The sequence below is a fragment of the Columba livia genome, chromosome 16 (assembly GCF_036013475.1).
Source record: "Columba livia isolate bColLiv1 breed racing homer chromosome 16, bColLiv1.pat.W.v2, whole genome shotgun sequence".
In the NCBI taxonomy this organism is placed as follows: domain Eukaryota; kingdom Metazoa; phylum Chordata; class Aves; order Columbiformes; family Columbidae; genus Columba; species Columba livia.
Genome location: NC_088617.1, coordinates 3,339,059 through 3,358,206, shown reverse-complemented (window position 1 = coordinate 3,358,206; position 19,148 = coordinate 3,339,059). Strand labels below are relative to the sequence as shown.

The window sequence follows — 19,148 nt, the reverse complement described above, 5'->3', positions numbered from 1 at the left end:
TTCTGGTTGTCATCTTGTACTTTCAAGCCCATGCTTGAAAATAGGTTGCAAAAAGACGTGCTCCGCTATGCCTAAACTGACCAGGAAAACTGTTGCCTAGGTCCTCATTGCTTTTTCTAACAAACTGATGTAACATCAGCCTTTTTATAGTCACCAGAAGCCTCCCCCCAGATCATGTTGTTTCACAAATGACAGACAGCAGCTTCACAATCACACTGGCAGACTTTGTCATCACCACCAGGTGAATTCCATCTAACTCCATCAATTCAAACACATCTGACTTCGCTAAGAAGTCCCAGAGTAGTTGTTCTTCCACTCCTGCCTGCCCCTTTCCTTCCCATGTTGACTTTGACAAGAACATCATGTACCTTTTCTTTGGTTTCACAACAAAACACTGCTGTAATACATACTCCTGCTGAAACACTGTATTTTCAAAATTTAAGTTAAAACAAATGAGCATCCCCTTACATAAACGTTGCCAAGTCGGAGTCCCACTGCCACTGTTTTACGTTTTCGGATGTCCCTGTGGTTTTGAGGGGTTCCTCCTCCCTGTCCTTCAATCATATTTGTGGGATGCAAGTTAGACTTATTTATGTTGAAAACTTTGATAGGAGTTTCCAGAGCCTAATTATTCCCTATCAAAGTATAATAAATCCTATATAGCTTGCATAGGCTTCAAGACATTGTAGATTATCATCATCTCTCTTTGACCTTGACAGTTAGCCAAAAAAATATGGTACTTGCATGTTTTTTTCCAGTATAAAGGGAAAATAACCAAAGGTGGAGTCTATGAGCAGATCCTGTTTGTTTATGACTGGCATAAAAAGTCTCATTCTTCCTTCTATGGCATAAATTGTAAGAAAGGGTTGTTCCACGTCACTGTTCACAGCCTGTCTGACCAGCACTCAGCCCAGGAATATCTCTCTAGGTTTTCTTGAAATTATTTTCACAACATATTTTGCACTGCTGTCTCTCAGCTTTCATGGTCTTTCTATGAATGTGCTTTACAAAGCACTCCAAAGCTTTTGCATATATTCCACATGTGCCTGTCCCATCCACAGACACATGTTTGGGTTTTGGTTGGTGGCTGCTATCACTTTGGCTGTATGGTTTCAAAAATGTCTTCTTACAACTATCCTAGTAAAGGAGTGGCACTTCTACTTACCCCATAACGTTACACAACTGGAATTAATTATCTGGTTTTCTCTGCTTTGTTGTAGCCTGTGAAAGAATGCATTTGCTACACAGTGCCCCAGGCAGTCCATCAGCAACAGGGCTCAGCCCCAGCATGACAGACATTACAGAATCATGGAATATTCAGGGATTATATTAAGGTAACAAACACTATGTGTATGTCCTTATCCATCCCAGTGATAGTTCTCTTGGCCCCCTGAGTAAAATACAAAGTGCTTTCTGCAAAAAAAAAAAAAAATGAAGCCATTAGTGGGTAATTAATGCAAGCCTTGAATGCTAAAGCAGTATGAGTAATATGTCTTTTGAAGTTGGGCCACAAGAGGGAGGTGGAAATCTTACGTATCAGTTTGACCTGACTCAAAGCTTTATCCACCAAAAGGTCCAAAATTATATAAAATAAAGGTCCTAGCCTGGAGAAAATCGTCACTTGTATTTAAGATCTCACAGGCATGAAACTAGGCAGAGGAGCATTCCCTCTCCTTTCCCAGGCTATCAGGGCATATGCGGGCGCCAAGGTCCTCTCTGTATTATGAAAAACAGTTGAGTGAAAATCCTATTAAGCTGCTTGCTTTTAAAGACAGATTTTCCTTGAAGTACTCTTGTTCCCAGCAAACAGCTCTCTATTGCCTGACAATGGGGTGATCCACATCCCTCCATTCTATGGACCCTGCAAAAACAGGACATCAAGCCCTTGGGTCTCAGAAACGACAGTAAATATCAGGAGCTTGAGGAAAAAGACCTGGCTCAAAACTAAGGTTTTACCTAAAGAGGATGTCTTTAAGTAAGGCAAAAAAGTGTCAAAACAAAGGTAAGATCAGATCTTGAAGTGCAAACTTCTAATGGTTAGAGACAGAAGACTATCTGCCATTAGTGGTGAGCCTCTCCATAGTCTACAAAGCCAGAGAAAGCAAGTGTGGATTACACCACAGCTGCCAAACTGAAGGTAAAAAAGGGTGAAACTTCAATAGACATAATCCCATGGTCTGTTATTCTGAAGCAAATCCAGCAACTCGTGGGAAATCAGGAGTGGGTTCCTCCTGGTTTAACTGAAAGAGAAGTTTTGCCTGATGCTCTTAATAGTTGCAGAACACAAACGTACAGGGCCAGTTCCCCACTGATCTGAGCTCTTAGTTGCCACAACTGTAAAATACTCATTTCACAAGTAACTTAGAAAGCCAGTATGAATTGCTTTTTTATACTGACAAACACCACTACAATGAAGTCTCACCTAGACTCAAGTCTATGCAATTCCCTTTCTTTCCGGTTTTCACACACACCAGCAACTTAGCCTCATTGAAGCAAAAAAGACAGTAAAGTAAAAATGGAAGATAAATGTATAATGCATGAACACCAGAAGAAAACAGTTAGAATGTGATTGCAAGTACAATGATAGGTCCATTCCAGAGTGGGAATAATTAGCCTTTTAATTAAACTTCTCTTGCTGCTAGACAAGAGCAATGCTCAGCAACACCTGGCCTGGAAGGTTCCCGTCGCTGCAGGCAGCAGATGGAGCGCACAGACACGATCCACCTCCCTCCTACCAGGTCCACAGTTGCCTGTACCGGTAATTAAGGTCTGGGACAATGTCTGAATTACTGTGAACATCTCCAGACATTTCCTTATCTAATTCACCCTCGGTATGTAAAGCTGGACTTCCCTTTTTGCTGACTTTCCCTTCATTCTTCCTCCCCTTTCTGCCATCCTAATGTTATACTCCTCATCTCATTCTTGTCAAGGGCAACACAGAAATAAACTCAGATTTTGCAGCAACTTGCACGCAATTACTTCTCAGGGACTTCATCAGGGCTTTGCTGAAACAAATTCATCCAGGTAACAGCCAGTACAGGCCTGAAAGTGTTAGCCTCCAAGATAACTGCTTCTTTGACCCCTTTTTGGTGCCCTGAAGGGGAATTAGTTTAGATGTCAGGCCTTTGGAATCCTTTTCACATCCCTCTTGAAATCATTACAACATGATGACAGAACAGGGGCAGGTTAAAAGTCTTGCTGCTGCTGTAACCCTCCTCCAACAGTAGCCTGCTTGGGAAAAACAAAACATAGGAACAAATCAAGCAGGCTTAGCAATGCAAAATATATAACAATATATTCAGTATCTAGTGATTATATTTTTCGCATTAATTGGGCCAATTTGAACCTAAGTAAACTTCATATATCCCGTTATCCCATAGCAAGTAGCTCCATAGTATAAGTATGTATCATATGGAAAAAAGTAACTTGTTTTGTTTATATTAAATCTGCAACCTGATAAATTGTTTTGACATTCTTCATTTTGTCTTGTAAGAAACACAGTGATCAGCTGTTCCCTCTTTGCTTTCTCCTCACAGCTCAGGCTTTTATGCACCTCTAACACAGCAGGGTTTCCTTTTCCAAGCAGAAGAATCCAAAGTTAACATCTGTATACACCTTTGTTGAACCTTTGCTATTGTAAACATGCACTTGAGACAGGAGGAGAAACACTTCGCAGACTACCCCAACTGTGGGCACACCAAAGATACCTACAGTGAGATGATAAGAGAGACAGTTGTGTAAAATCACTCCCAGATCTCTTTCCAGAGCAGTAATATCTTGCTCAAAGTCCTTTGCTAAGCATACAAAGTTAAGACTGATTTTCCCCATTTCTTCTCCTTCACATTTAACAACATGAATTTTTATCCACTTCATCACCTGCCCAATATCAAGAGATTTCCTAAATCTTTATCCAATGCAATAGTTAATCTCAGTTCTTTCCATTTTATCTGTTTCACTGGGAGACATCAGTACTAACCTTTGACAAAACAGCTTTCACTAAACAAAACCCTTCTGCCCAGAAACAGAAGGTCACATTTTACCTTAAACCCCTCTTTTAATGATCCGAAACTAAGAGGTGTTGGTCTTGTGTTTGTTCTGCTGTAGAGCATACTGAATTGTGGCAGTGTGTGAATTTTAACCTTAAATCACTTGAATTCCGGATAAAACCGATCCACTTTCCTCCCCTTAGAGCACGCGACTTGGAAAGGCTTCCTAGTTTGCTTGTGGTGAAAATCTGCATGAATTATCCATCCAGTGGTTTTAGTTTTGACAGGTAACAATCTTTATCTGAACCATTTAGTCAACAATCAGGAGCTAAATGAAAAAGACACATCCAATACTTGTGGTATAATAGTTTTACCTTTCCCATGTGTCCACCGCATCCATTACAGCAGGGCTTAGCAAGAAGGATACAAGTTTAAATGGCACAGGAAAGCAGCATCTATGAAGTATATAGTGCCATCAGCACACGGGACTCTTAAAATTTTGGAAAGCCAAATCTACTATCCTTAAAATTTGGTTTGTAAAGACAATGAAAAAAATAAGACGTATTCTATAGAATGGAGAAGCCAGCAAAGAAAAGGCTTACTCTAAGGTATTAGAGTTGGTTGAACAGTAATAAAACTAGACTTATTAGTATGTTCACAAATAAGCATGCCAGATTTCTGAGGTGAAATTAATCATGGCTTACAATTATTCACTTGAAAAATCAGCATGAGAAAATTAAGCATGATGTTTCATCTGTTTTAGTACACATTCTTTCTGTGATAAATTCATACCAGAATTTAGTAATCATTATTCCCTTGTTAGGAAGGGTTCTCTAATCCCGTGGAGCAACACAGATTTGGAGTCCAACCAAAAGAGACTGCCTCCCAAGGGACTCTGCCAACCAGCCTCCTAAACAGGCCCAAGTCTGCCCATTGGAAGTCCAAAGCAACAGTTCTGCTGAGCATGCTTCTAACTTCTCAAAGAATAGAAAACTCAATCATTTTATCATCACTAGGCCCAAGACGACCTGCACGTTGCCCACGAGTCCTTCTGTATTTCCTTTGATGGTATCAATGCAGAACTTGGTCACGTCAGAGCTCACTTGTTGCTGGTGACAGCTTGGCTGTTGGGGACACCACTTTCCAGCAGCCCATGAACCAACGCCACTGGTGCCCAGTACCCTGAGCTCTGCAAGTGGGACCCCTCTGTGCACAGGGACCCCCTGTCCCTGGGGCAGCCGTCCCAGCCCCCCCAGCCACCTCCAGCCCCAGGAACCCAGAGAGTGCGGAAAACACAACTCGGCAAATACCAGAAAATGACAGAGAACACAGGTCTGAAAAAACACGAATAAATATATTTACAGAAAAAAAATACAAAAATAAACCTATTTAGAGAAAAAATCCGAAATTCAACAGACGATATACAATCAACACAGTACTTAACACATACAACATGAATACACACTACAATATTAATAAATACACACTACAAATAAATACACTACATAAAAACACACAAACTACAAAACTCTTTCTTCTAACGTCTACCCTACCCCACTGCACCGAGCCTATCATCAACATGTAATCTATCCGTCCACCTCCATTTCCTCTAACACCTCGCCATCCACTTCCATTTCTTCATCTACTTCCTCATCCACTTCCATGTCTTCGTCAATCTCCACTTGCTGATCCACCTCCATGTCTTCATCGATGTTCCCGTCCACCTCCATCTCCTCTACCTTCTCATCCCCAACACAGCAACTGGCTCTCCAGCCCCCAGCACAGTGTGGTGTAACCTAAGGCAAAAGCCAAGCAGAAATTGCATTGGTCCTGCCCTGGGCAGCCCAGCAGAGCTGTGGGACGGGGGTCTCAGCACCCCTGACCCCTCTCGCTGCCCAGGGAGAGCTGTGGGGTGATGGGTCCCCTGGGCACGTCCCCAGCAGGAGCTGCCTGGAGTTTGGGCAGCTCCTGGGCCACCAGCACCCACGGGCCAGCACCTGCATCCGGAGTATCCCATGCTTTGTGCGCTTCGGCATCTTGTGGAGCTCTGTGTTCTTTCAGGTCTGTGGGCACAGAGAGGGCAGGTGTGAGCAGCCATGCCCCTGCCTTGCGGGGCATCACAAGCACAGACTCCAGCCCCACACCTCCCTCAGAGCCCAGAAGCTCCTTACCTTGCGTAGGTGTCTTTTTGGCTTCGCGCTGCTCCCTGGGCAGGGATGGGCTGCCCTGGCTCCAGCCTGGAAAGGGGCAGAGGAGGCACGGGCTCAGGCTCCAAGCAGCACCAGCTGCTCCCGCTGAGCATCCCCCCGGCACAAGCCCGGGGTGCCCTGGGCTCCTATGGGGACGTGTCCCCCCAGGCAGGGATGCTCGATTTCAGCAGGGGACGAGCAGCCCACAAGGGCTTCTCCCAGCCCGTGGCCTTGCAGGGGTGGGTGGAGAGGACGAGCGGAGCTCCTGGTTCCCAAGCTCACCAGAGTGGGGTCCCCACCCCACACCATCCCCGCAGTGCCTGCTCCAACCTGGCTGGGCAGTGGAGGTGCCCAAAGCCATAGAGCGGGACCTACCTCCAGCAACACAGGTCTCCTCTTCCTCCGGAGCTTCCCAAGAAAAGATGGGGTGAGCAGAAAAAAAGGGACAGAGGTGTTGGGTACAGTTGAGAAAGGTTGGGTTGTATGGTTGAGGCACTGGGAACGGAAGGGAAGAGCTGGACCGGGAGCAGGGTAAGTGGGAACAAAGCGCGAGGAGAAGACAAGGTGGGCAATGCTGAGAGCTGGAGAGGGTCGCTGTGTTGTGGTCGTTGCCGGGCACCAGCGCTGCAGATGGAACACGGGCCGTGACATCACACCTCGGGTGCATGGGCACTCTGGTGTCGGCTGCACAGCAGGGATGGGGATGACCCCCTCTCAATGGTGGTTATAGATGTACTAATCTGCTCCCTCCACCAGCTTCATAATCCCAACCCATTATAATTCCATGCTGCCTTGAGCAGGTCTTGCTCTGCCCCTGTACAGCACAGCCACTCTTCCATGTGGGCACAAATGGCACCGCAAGCTGGAACCTGGGTAGAATCAAGGAAGACTCTAAAGCCCTGGGTGTGCCAGTTAATTCAACTGGTGCCCACATAATCTTTTCCTCCCTTCTACCGTTCAGAGGAAAGGGGGCAGCCAGAAATAGGTGTAAAATGCACATTAGCACCTGGCGTCACATAGCTGGGGTCAGAAGTTATTTTGTTAAGAAAGAAATGTGTTTCTTAAAGAGTTAGCCAAAGGCAGCTCTAGTCACAAATAGGGGGAAAAGCTCAAAATCTAAATCTTTCTTCCAAAGATTTTTGACAGTTTCCTTGAACCATGACTCCTGGCAGTAGTGTTTGACTTTCCTACTGACCGTGTTCCTCGGGACATGGAGAGCTAGATATGTACTCTACAGTATTATGTCCAAATACCAGTCACAGTTCTGGAAAGTCATCAGGAAAAAGCTAAAAGAGGTGCCTAAAAAATGAGACCATGTTGTAGAGTGAGAAGATGGTTCTGACAACAGGACACAGGTCCTGTGAAAGGCAAGAAGTGATAAGAAGTGATAAGAAGTAAAGGGAACACCTTGGTGCCTGAGCACAGGTGCTCAGAGAACCATCAGCAGAAGAACAGATCCCCCCGGTTATAGAGAAGTTACAACAGATATATTCCCAGTTCCAACCTCACCTCCAGTCCTGGCCTCCTTGCAGTGATTTAGAAGAAAAGCCATTTGAAAAACCACAAAAGGAGAAAAAGCCTATGGGACTAAACACAGAGCTGGTGCTAATAGAAGCACAACAGCTTTGATTTGGCAAAAAGTCACTTGTTGACACCACCGACTGGTTTGTCCCTCTCCCTGAAGGTGAAACAGGATTGCTCCCTCTCTATCCCATGTTGTGCTACCTGAGTGTCAGCTGCGAGGGCTCTTTGTCTCCTGCAGCTTTTAGCAGGACCCAGTAGCCCAAAGAGACATTCTGCCCATAGCATCCACAATCTGGGCACATGTAGGAACACAAGTTGACCATTACGTCCTTTATTAATTTACTCCAATTTTTATGCTGTGAAAACACCTAATTCCACTGCTTTGGCTACTGGCCCCTACCATAACAAGTTACATGGGACTTGTCTTATCAAAACAGCATCATGTCTAAATAGAGGATCTGTCTGAACCACAGTGAAAATGAGTAATGATCACAATTATGGGCCATATAACAGTCCAATAAAATCTAATTAAAATGATCCACATCCCATCTGCCAACAGCACATAAGCAACACCAGCCACGGGGGGGTGGGCAGGGGATGGGAGTAAATAACACTGTCTTAATTTTTAAAATATCAAATATTTCACAGTGAAAAAGCTATTTATATTTTATAACTAGCTCCAAAGTGCGCTGCCGATGAACTTCTGTGATGACTGGAGATTCCTCAGTCTTAACTTAGAAGTTTTGGGGGCTGCTCCCTGGGACCAAATCCCAGGAAGAAGTTCCCTCAAAGTGAACTTTTCAGAAGAGCCTGTGTGGTTTGAGTCTGTAAGCCTTTTTCCAAGTTGATTTAAGAACTGAGTATCCTGGGTTCCAGTGGCTTTTAATGATGTAAGCACATTTGTAAAAAAACAAAAGAGCGGCTTTTGGGTATCATTCCATTGGTTGCTCCTTTCTCAGGACAGCAGCCAAATAAAACTATCATCACTTGGCCTCACTTCCCATATTTAGGGCATCTCCAAACTTGGACATTTCTTGGGCTTTCTACAGCCAGCAACAAACACAGTTCAAGTTATTTTCTATCACATTTTCTGTGACGTGTTCTCATTTTTGAGACAGTGAAGCTAATAGTCTGCTTTCCGATAACATTGAATATGAGGCTATCAACAAGATGCCAAGAAGCAAAATAGTACCATTCTCTTCTATCTGGAAACAGAAAATGCTGAGAATAAAATCATGTTCCCTATATCGTGTTGAGCATTTAAGGGAACCAAAAAAAAAAAAAAAAATCAACGGACAAGATACAAAAGATGAGGAAAAAAAGGCGCTAAGATCTGGTTTGAAGGAAGATAAAAGAAACACTTGGTGATGGAAACTACAATATGTTTCCTTGCCTAAAGGTGCCATGAAGCGCGCTGCAAAGCCATGTCTGGAAGGAAAGAAAGATGAGAGTAGAGAGAGAGCAAGTTGAAGAGCAAGAAGAGTGCACACGTCAGTTTCCTTGAGATGGCTTTACAAAAGTTAATTACACTCGAGGCAACAGCCAGGGATTGAATAGTTTTCTATATTCAAGAAAACTGAAATAAAACCAAGGACAGCCCATCCTGGACTCCAGGCAGCAAAAGCTTGTACTAAGTTTCAGCATGTTTGGCTGTAGCTTGAGCTCTGTTACAGGAAACAGACCATGATTTGAGAGGGAGAGTTCAACTTTGGATGAGGTTCTATGTGGAAGCCACCCAGGGAAAGATTCAAGCGAGAGCAGCACATGTGCACTACCTTAACAAAGGTATTCCCTGATGCAAAGAGCTAGGCTTACTCTTTTAATAATCAAATTGCCTTTTTGCTCTGATAGGTTGTGAAAGGATGAAGACTTCTCCATCATTTCTCCATAATGTAGCTAGTGTTTGCAGTTGGCTCTTCAGTGCTTTGTCCTTACAGTAGAGATGGTTCCTGATGATTTGAATGACATCCCTGTTGCTGGTACCCAGCTTTCATCTGAGTATTGCTCACTTGAAATCAAACCAACCTGCGCAGTGCTCTCTGAACTTACAAAAACAGTTGCAAAGGAACAGATGTGATCCCCCCTCCCAGTCTAGAAGCTGTGGGACTGTTTCTCATAGTTCACCCCATCTCTGATATTTTCAGTCAGAAAGAGAACTACTCCTCATTGCTCATAAACCTTCCTAAACATATCTTGCTACCTCAGCCTATCAGCGCCTAATTCTTGAACCTCACCCTTGAAAAGCTCCCTGGCTCTGCCCCTGCCAGGCTGTACCTCTCTGGAGGGGCACACACACCTGTCCACATCCTCTGTTCTTCCTTCACCCCAACAGAAAGTATGCTTTAGCTGCCAAGTCCAAAATACTGATTTTTAATCAAAGTTAAGAATGTTACCTCTTGACATTTTATCTAGTGATCAATTTTTGTATACAAAGTTGTGAACGTTCCTATGCCGAGGTACCAAAGCCATCCAAAATTGTAAGGTTATGGAACAGGAAGGGACCCACAATGAAATCGTATTTTCTTCTAGCAGAATACACCTGGAATGGTGTCTATTTTTGTGGGGTCTTTTGTGATTAGTCTCCATCCATCCATCCATCCATCCATCCATCCACCCACAAAATGATTGTCACAGTTTCAGTCTCAGCTGCCCCAGTACTGCTGATTTTTAATACCTCACTGTTTATTTATCAGATTACTACGGCCCATTTTCATAGTGTTGGGCCAAGCTAAAGCTGTGCAGTTTTACCATTAAAGGAAGCAGAAGGCTTCACAACTTTGCTTTGATTGTGGTTGCTCAAATCACTCTAATTTTGTCCAAGGAAGAATTTCAGAAATGCAGAGACACAACAACGGTCTCCAGCGTAAGTGTTATGATAAAATGAAAGAGGGAAAATATATATTATACACATCACCTCTGGGAAACAGTAATCACAAATGTTATTAAACATTCTGTCAAAGGCTCTGCAAACTCTTTTTCTCTCCTGCCCAGTTTTGTTAGCAATAAAGGCAGGTTGCTAATATTTGTCACTTTCAGATTCATTATTTAGTACTCAAAAGGCAGCAAAGATACATTATATTTCCATAAAAGACTGTGAAGTTGTCCAATTTTCCAGAGCTGCAGGAGGACTGAAACCCCGCGCTCTGCCATAGGTCCTTTAATGCATTATGGATATGGTGATTTTACAATTCAAAGCAGCAGTGCTCACCTTTCCCATCGCCTGGCATCGTCGGATGATGCTGTAGGAGATGCAGCAGCTTTCAAGACAAACAAACACTCTTGATGAAGGCAAAAGGACTGATGACAGTGTGCTTGAGCACCCTAAATCCTGTCCCTGGTATTTAGGACTTATGGCCCTCTTGTCCATAAGTCGCTTCCAGTATTTCAGTAGTCCGAAAAAGCATGTTGGAAATCGCTTGGATTTGTGTTTTCCCTGCTAATTTTGAATGACCTACAAGAGAAACAGACAAATTTTAGAAATCTGCGTGGTATAAATACCCAGTGAGGACTTTGACTTCTAAGGCCATAGCATCCTACCTTCAAAGCAAGTTGTTCCACCAGTTATCACATCTTAAAGATTAACACCAAATCTTAGTATTCCCCCTGTTATAAGAGACTCTAATTAGGTTTTGGTGAGACTGTTACTACTGGCTTGCTCTTGTGGATTCTCTGGAGAATAATGTGTTGTACTCATTAATATGTTTTTTTTTCTGTAGCTAGAATCCTTTAACACCGGCCACCCTATTTTAATGAAACTCATAGAAGCTTAATCTCTTTCAGACCTACGCACAGTATGTGCTTAAAACAAGCTAAAGAGGATTGCCAGTTTGCCAGCCTGTAACCAAGCGTCAGCCTTTTCCAGTTCTCAAAATGAAATCTTGCCTCTGCAAATTCTCTGGAACCAGCTTTGCCTGACACATTGGAGCACAGAAAAGGACTTAATTTTTTCCAAGTTTAACGTAGACACAGAGCACAGTTTCTCACTATGCAGTTAACTCCGACTGGCTTGGGAAAGGTTTACTTAAATTCTTCTAGGGAAATTAGAGCCCATAGACACAGAGCTTGCATACCCATACACATGCCAAGAGACATGCCAAGCCTCATCATATCCAGCAAAAGAACTCCCATTTGAAAATTAAATACAGGTTCCAAAAGCTCTCTGTTCCTGAAGTACAGATTTTGCCGTGTAGTTAATTTTGCAAGATTTGAAATTTTACTGTACGTATTCTCCTTTTTCTAATACACTGGAAATGTTCATTGACAACATATTTGATACTCCTTTTCACTTTCAATTGAATCTTATTCCCTCTTCTCTTCCCTCCCCCAAAATCTTCAGATTATCTCCAAAACCAGACTTCATACACTGAAGAAACATAAAATAATCCCAGAACTGCAGTCTGCTTAATATAAATATTTCATTATGACCAAGTTCACTGTAAATGGGTCCAACTACAGAGAATAAAAACAAGCAAACAGCAGATGTATAGAGTGGGCTACACGTCATATATGCATGAAGGGCAAGAAGAAGGGGCTATATTTTCAAAACGAGAATCTGCATTTCTGACAGATGATGAAGATCCCCACATTGCTGTATAAAGAGGGAAATATCTTATGTATCCCTTTACAGCCAAAACTATGGGGGAGCTACTAATGTTTGAAAAAGACTGGAAAAGCTGAGCAGGCAAGGGAGATGGGAGGTTTATTAAATCAAATGAGATTCAATACTAACATAGCTCACTGCTATAGATCCTGAATCCAATATCCTACATGAGACGGATAATGATATAGTCAGTGGGAGGTCCTTCCAAAGGGGGGAAAAATACAGCTATATTTTTATTTTATTATTCTTCTTTTTTTTTCACATCCTTTTCTATCTCAAACCTTTACAGAAGGGAGGGGAAGTTCCTCTCGTTTCTACTTTTTCCCTGCTTAGAAAAAAGAAAAGTAATTTCATCGTATACACATACAGGAGACCAAAGCCAGAAATCCACACGAAAGTGGCATCCAATCTGGAATTTAAGAATGAGGCTGGAAAGAGCGGGGGACAAAGAGTTCTGGGTTGTGGGAGCTTCTGAATTAATTTGTTCAAACTCCGTATTCAAGAAAAAGGGCCAACTTCCCAACTAGTGTAAATGAAAACAAAATAACTGAAGTCAAATTAATTCCACTGGTTTACCCCCAAATCCCCTGGCTTATTTCTGGACCATTCACCACCAGCGTTACTGATACATCCCCTTATGAGCGTGCACCTTTACACAGGAATAACAAATTCCCATTTTGTAAGAATCCCGATAGCAGAGAGCTGATATTCCTCAGCTCCTAATGAGCAGTGTGAGTATTGCATAGGAGATTTTAATAGCGGTTAAACCAGAGTCTCTCCCATACAGTCCCACAGGTACAACTTCCACACTGGTTCATTGTGCACAAAGCAAAGGCAAAGTCAAATTGCACAGTTCTGATCATCCATGTGAGATCAGCAACAGAAAGATTCAGTCACCTTGTAGCACGGATCCAGTAGTACAGTAAATATTAACATACGGTACAAATTACACAGCTATTTCCTTGACTCCCTCCAGCATGCTAACATTATGGACTGATACAAGAACAAAGCAGATACATTTAAGTCCTGAAGCTACTGATCTCAGATGCATTATGCAAGAAGACTATAGCAGATATACAGCTCACAGAAACCAGCCAAAATCTTCTGAACACCAGAAGTCCAGTAAAGAGGTGTATCTAACAGCTTAACAGATAAACTAACCAAAATGCAAGGCTTGTATACAAGTCATTCTGTCAGTATCTGAATGCAGGATAAGACCCATTTAAATCCAAAAATAATAACACTTTCAGAGATGTTTCACAGAAGTACCCCAGGTGAAGACAGCAAGGTTTCTATTATATAAACTATAACAAATGTTTTTGCCTACCCTGCAAACAAGGGGTAAATATTCTGAAATACTTTTAGGGTGATATTTGGGCTTTAGACTCCAGACAGATGCGAGCTCTCTGGCCAGCATAAGCAAGAGGAGCTCTTAAATCTTTTCAAAGGAAAAAACCACGCCAAATGCACCAGGCTACTTCTGCTGACTTGTACAGAGACATTGAGACTTTTCAACCTGCCCCTCTTCATGTTTTCCCCAGCCCCACAGAGCCCCTGACCCCGTGGTTGGCTCTGGAACACCCCCCTCCTGCCTAAATTGTGCAACCTGTGGTTTAAAATTACTGATGAACTTGCAGAATTTCTGAAACAACCGGAGGAGAATGAGCAGGCTGTGATGTGGGACCGCGGCTGGCGTGGCCGTGTCGCTCCCTCTTGTGAGCTGACCAGAATCATCATCTAACTGGTTTAATGAGGTACTTCTCTATGTGGCCGTCTCTGTAGATTAACTAAAACAATGATTTAACAAGTGATTTGCAGAATGTGTGAATATGTAAGTATAGATTAGGAACTATGTCTCACAACACAGAGAAATTATTATTATTTTTAAATCCTGTAAGATTAATTAAATAATTGTAAAGAAGACTGTCCATATCATATGACCTGTAGGCAAATGTGCTCTGAGACTCCTCATAACGCGTTATCGGGGCTTACTTTTCATATAACGTACTTCATGTTTCTGCTAATGTTGCCTGTTTACATTTTGTGGTCCCAAAAAGCTATATTAGGATTGATATTGTGGTTGGTTATATCAGCACAAACATGTCCGTCCAATGTCACATCAATACTAACAGGACTTTTAATGCTGGCGACTGCTTTATGGGAATTTTCAGACGCTATTGTGTACAGAGTATAAATATTTATATATGACGTGTGTTTGTGAATACATGTACATACACAAGACCAGCCAGCCCCAGTTAATCAGCCAGTTTGAAAACTTCATTGCTTTCAGATGAAAAAGAAAATTATATTAACATATCAATAGCATATACATGCTGAGACAGTGATTACCCTTTACATCTTCAGGATATCCAAGCACCCAGACAGGCCCAGCTACATTAACACTCTATCTGAAATATCCTGGCTCGGTATCTCTCATTTCTCCCCTACTCTTTCTTCAGACTTTCTTCTCTCTTATCTGCTTTTCCTCTTTACTCTTTTCCATCCGGCTCATTTCTCTTCCCATTTCCCCTGTTCATCCATCTTTCTCCCCTCCCTTTTGTCATTCATCATTCCCTTGTCCTTTTTTTCCCCCACTTTCCCCCTTTTCCCCTCCTGTTCTCCTTCTCCCACCTCCATTCCTCGCTGTTTCGCTTGAAGTTTCCACCTTGTGGGTGCGTACTGCTGACTTCACATTTGCTGTGGTGTGAACTTCACATCTGTGAATGGATGACAGGAAAGATTAATAACCCCGCGTTCCCCTTCTCCTTGACTGTGGGCCTATCTAATGAATAAAAATATAAATAAATAACAGAGCTTAAAATCATCTAAATAGAGACCCAGAGCCTGGGAGAAAACAATATTTTGCTGAATCTAGTGTTAAAAAAAAAAAAAAGGGAAACAACAGCAACTAAAAACCACCACAACCTCTAATGATCTCTAGTTTACATACTCGGCAATTTTTTTCCTAAATACTTTATCGGGAAAAAAATATAGTTAGAAGCAAAGGAATGGACCTTTTCTCCTGAGCCAATTAGAGGATGAGTGATTTAAAAGCAAGAATACAGAAGATACAGGAAATGTGGGAAAGAAACGTAGATGCCCCACAGAAAGCGGAGGTGCCGGACGGTGCCTTCAGCAGATCCCTGTCAGTAACGTCTCTGCGTGGCTGTGTAGCAATGACACTGCAGAGCCATAACGCTCAAACAACGAAGGTATTTCTGGCTAATTCCAGCTTTTCCACACAAGTTAAAATTTCTGCCTTTGGCTCCAGACCTGATTACACCATCCACAGCAACTTATTCAAATAGGTGTTTCCTGGCGCAATTTAATTTTGTCTACTTTTTGGCCAGTTTCTCTTCTGTAAGTTGATCATTTGACTTAATTAAGTCTTAAGTGAAAGCGGAGACAAATCGAACAATGGGCTCTACATACGCTGCAACTTCAGCATCTTTGGAGAAGGAGAAAGGGAGATTTCCACCTAACTCATTCTCACTTTAATCCATCACCTCTGTCGCAGTCTTAGATCTTAACAAGATCTTTTACTTTAGAGGGCAGAGGAGACCTGTCAGCTATAGGAGGAGACATTTCACCCTGTGAGTGCGGCAGTCTGTCTGGCCTGTGGCTGTAGGTCTGATCTTACAGAGGTCATAAAGGCAAGAAGTCTTGAGGTCCCAAGTCACTACCCCAGGAAGTCACATGTAAAACACCACTACGAGTACTGCAGTTTGATTCAAAGGCACAAAAACACAAATGTCCAGGGAAAGGGGGAAAAACAGTTAAATCAGGATCTCAGCTCTACTTTCTGCTCTTGGGCAAAACTGTCACCAGCTCCTCTGAGTCCTTTGCACGAGTGAGGAACAGAGGAGCAATCCTTCCCTCTCTCATTCACATGCTTCATGGCATTTTTGTTAAATGCCAGGCAACCTATCTGAGAGAAAACGTCCCGTATTCTTCATCACCTGCTGCCCCCCAGCCCCAGTACAGGCTGGAAGAATCGCCATATGAGCATCCTTTGAACATAGTTTTTCCCAGAGTATTTAAGAACGGTAGGGGAAGGAGACCACAGATAGGAATCACCACGTTTATACGTGACCTCCAGAAACAAAAATCCACAGTACAAAAATCCTAACACAGCTCACTTAATCTCTGCTGCTTTCCCAGTCTCCGCCACCTTTGCTGTTTTAGTGGAAGAATATCCCATTCTACATGTTGCATGGAAGTGACAGCAGCTGAACATGAAGCTGTGCGGACCCATAGACAAGGTGACAGCAGGGACAGCTGAAACACACTGTTTCTGATGCCTGCTCGTCCCCAAAAACCTGTTTGTTCTGCTGGGGTCCGAGGACAGGACCACAAACCAGCCATTCTGCATTCGCAGAGCGTTGCTTCCTGACCCACAGCGGGACAAACCTGTCCCTTGGAAAGGTGGGAGTAAAATTACCCTTTAATTGACGGTGCGTTGTTGGCCACCATCCCCTCGGCTGTGCTTTGTTGAGCCCCGGCAGCAGCGGGTTTTACGAGGCATCTGCGCTCGGTCGCCAGAGCGTTTCCTTCCCCTGCTCTCACTTTACTCTTCAGCGATGCTGTTTGCTCCTCCACCATCAGCAAGGGGGGAAAGAAAAAACCACAAAACAACACACACAAACCCAAAAGAAATCAATAAACCACACAAAAATATACAAACAAACCCCACCAAACAGCAGGATGAACCCACTCCTCTGCTGCCCTCCAAAACCTTAAGTTCTGCCTGTCCCTCCACAGCTGCAGTTCAGCATGGAGACTTCTAACCCACAAGAGCCAAATTAAGTATCTCCTACAGAAGGCAAATCCCCAGATTATCTCATCTTTCTTCAAAACACCTGAAACTAAATGTGGCAGCGAGGTCCTGGCCTCAAACAACTTGTTTGGGGACACCCGAGTAGCAAAACCTGGTTGTTCTTTCTAAGGTCATCTGTGCATCTAACTGGATTATTACAATAGAGGAAAAAACCTTTTAAACCTGCTGTAAAAAATACCTCCTGGAAAGAAAAAGTCAGCAACGTAACAAATATAAGCTACTCTAGATTGTTTCGTTAGGTGAAGGAGGTCTGCAGCTGTGTAACATCTGTCCTCTAGAAACAAAACACAGGGACACAAAGTGCATCACTAAGTCTTGTCCATGGGGGGAATTTTACTTGTGCAAATTCACCAGATAAGGCACATAAAAATCATGGGGGAAAACCCTTAGGAAAAAAGACAGATATCCTGTCATCTATTCATGAATATGCATGTCACACACACACACGTGGATTTTTAAATAATAGTTTTTACATTGCTGTTATTAATACAGAAAAATATTGGGCCTAATCCTGCAGTTTTTATTTAGCAAAAGAGCTGCTATAACGTTTTGCAGGATCAGTCCCGGTGCAGGCAGTTTGACAATTCTTTTCTTGCATTCCAATTTTCAAATAAAGCAATTTTTCTCCCTGGAAATTTTGCAATATCCATGAATAATAAACTGCTCTGAAATGAGAGTGACCTTCAGGTTTTAAATTTGAAAAGAATTCTGGATGGAAGAAATAAATGCAGTGTAAATAACCACTAGGTAATTAGATTTATTTTTAAAGAGCATCAAAGTTCAGAAGAAAGAGAATAACAAAGAATATCTCCTATAGACATGCACAAAGGCTGTGCCTGTATAATTAGTTATCTAGCAGTAACCAAAGTCCTTTTTATATGGATTGATTATTTATCAGATTGCATCTTGCAAATCTGAACTAGAAATGCTTTTTTTGCAGTGTTCGAATGTGAAGATGCCTTTGGTAACACTGCAGGCTGAGGATCCCAAATAGATATTTAATTTAGATTGAACAGGACACTTATGCCATGGTAAATAAATCAGTTTATTAATGAAAGTCTTTTCATTGATGTTTAATGGCTGTTGTATCTATGGACTTGCTGTTAATCTAAAATAAATGCGTTTAATAATCAATTGGTATTTATTTATAATACAATAATTGTCTTACTAAATCAGGATTAAATGCCTATTAAGAAACATTCCCTTAAAGCTTTACTAAGGGTATAATTAACACTTCTCTTATTTCTTGAAAAAGAGTAACAAATTAATTTTCAAAATATTGTAATCTATGTTGTGAAACCCCTTAAATGGGAACTTTGAATTGTTAAATACAAAGAAGGGATAACTGTTCATAAGAGCAGATTAAAAATTCTACATTATAATTGTTACATCTACTAGGATTTTCTTTGACTGGGTTTTGCTAATTCTAAGGTCTGTCTTTCTCCCCTGACCCCCAATCAAATTGTTTGATGGCTGGGAAAAGAAAAAGAGAGCAGGGATATTTTAATTTCCTTATTTCTCTACAGCTACTTGTAAAATAGCTGCTTTAGGTTCGACATATTTTCCTTTCCAAAAGCAATTCTGTACTATTGAAAATCCCAAAGTTCTTTTTCCTTTCGATTCCTTTTAAACGCACATTTTCCTTTAAAAGACAGGGGAAAAAAAATATTACGGTTAACTCATCGGCTTTAATTGCAAACATATCCCTTCCCATCGGCACCGCACTTGATCAAAACGCCAGAAATAAATCTACTAAGACATCTATCAGTTCCACGTCCCCGCTGTCGTCTTTTTTTTAACAGGAGTTGGAAAGCGTCTGTTATTCCCATCCTAAGGGCTGGGCTGAACCGTGCCGGGCTTTCCACTGCTTTTCAAGGAGTGCAGAGTTATTTGTTTGGGGGGTGTCAGCCTCGCACCCACCGGGAAACGTCACCAGCAGATGCGGGAGAACCGCGAGGTGCAGCTCCCTGAGAGCAGCAGCTGGGGAACGGGCTCCTGAGGCTCCACAGGGA

At 42.4% G+C, this 19,148-nt stretch overlaps 1 protein-coding gene across 2 annotated transcripts; it reads right to left on the bottom strand.

Moving 5' to 3' along the window:
• Positions 1 to 5,328: 5,328 nt before the first annotated feature.
• Positions 5,329 to 18,261, bottom strand: LOC135575560 (YTH domain-containing protein 1-like). Of its 2 annotated transcripts, XM_065031893.1 has the most exons (6): positions 16,741 to 18,261; positions 14,931 to 15,016; positions 10,908 to 11,150; positions 6,158 to 6,223; positions 5,984 to 6,049; positions 5,329 to 5,782 (listed from the first exon to the last, which is right to left on the bottom strand). In XM_065031893.1, the coding sequence occupies exons 5-6, from the start codon at positions 6,020 to 6,022 to the stop codon at positions 5,573 to 5,575; spliced, it is 249 nt and encodes an 82-aa protein (XP_064887965.1). In that variant the 5' UTR covers positions 6,023 to 6,049; positions 6,158 to 6,223; positions 10,908 to 11,150; positions 14,931 to 15,016; positions 16,741 to 18,261; the 3' UTR covers positions 5,329 to 5,572. The 2 variants fall into 2 exon arrangements, with proteins under 2 accessions (XP_064887965.1, XP_064887966.1); XM_065031894.1 differs by lacking the exons at positions 10,908 to 11,150; positions 14,931 to 15,016; positions 16,741 to 18,261 and adding an exon at positions 6,551 to 7,517 and having other exon boundaries at positions 5,330 to 5,782.
• Between the last annotated feature and the right edge of the window lie 887 nt (positions 18,262 to 19,148).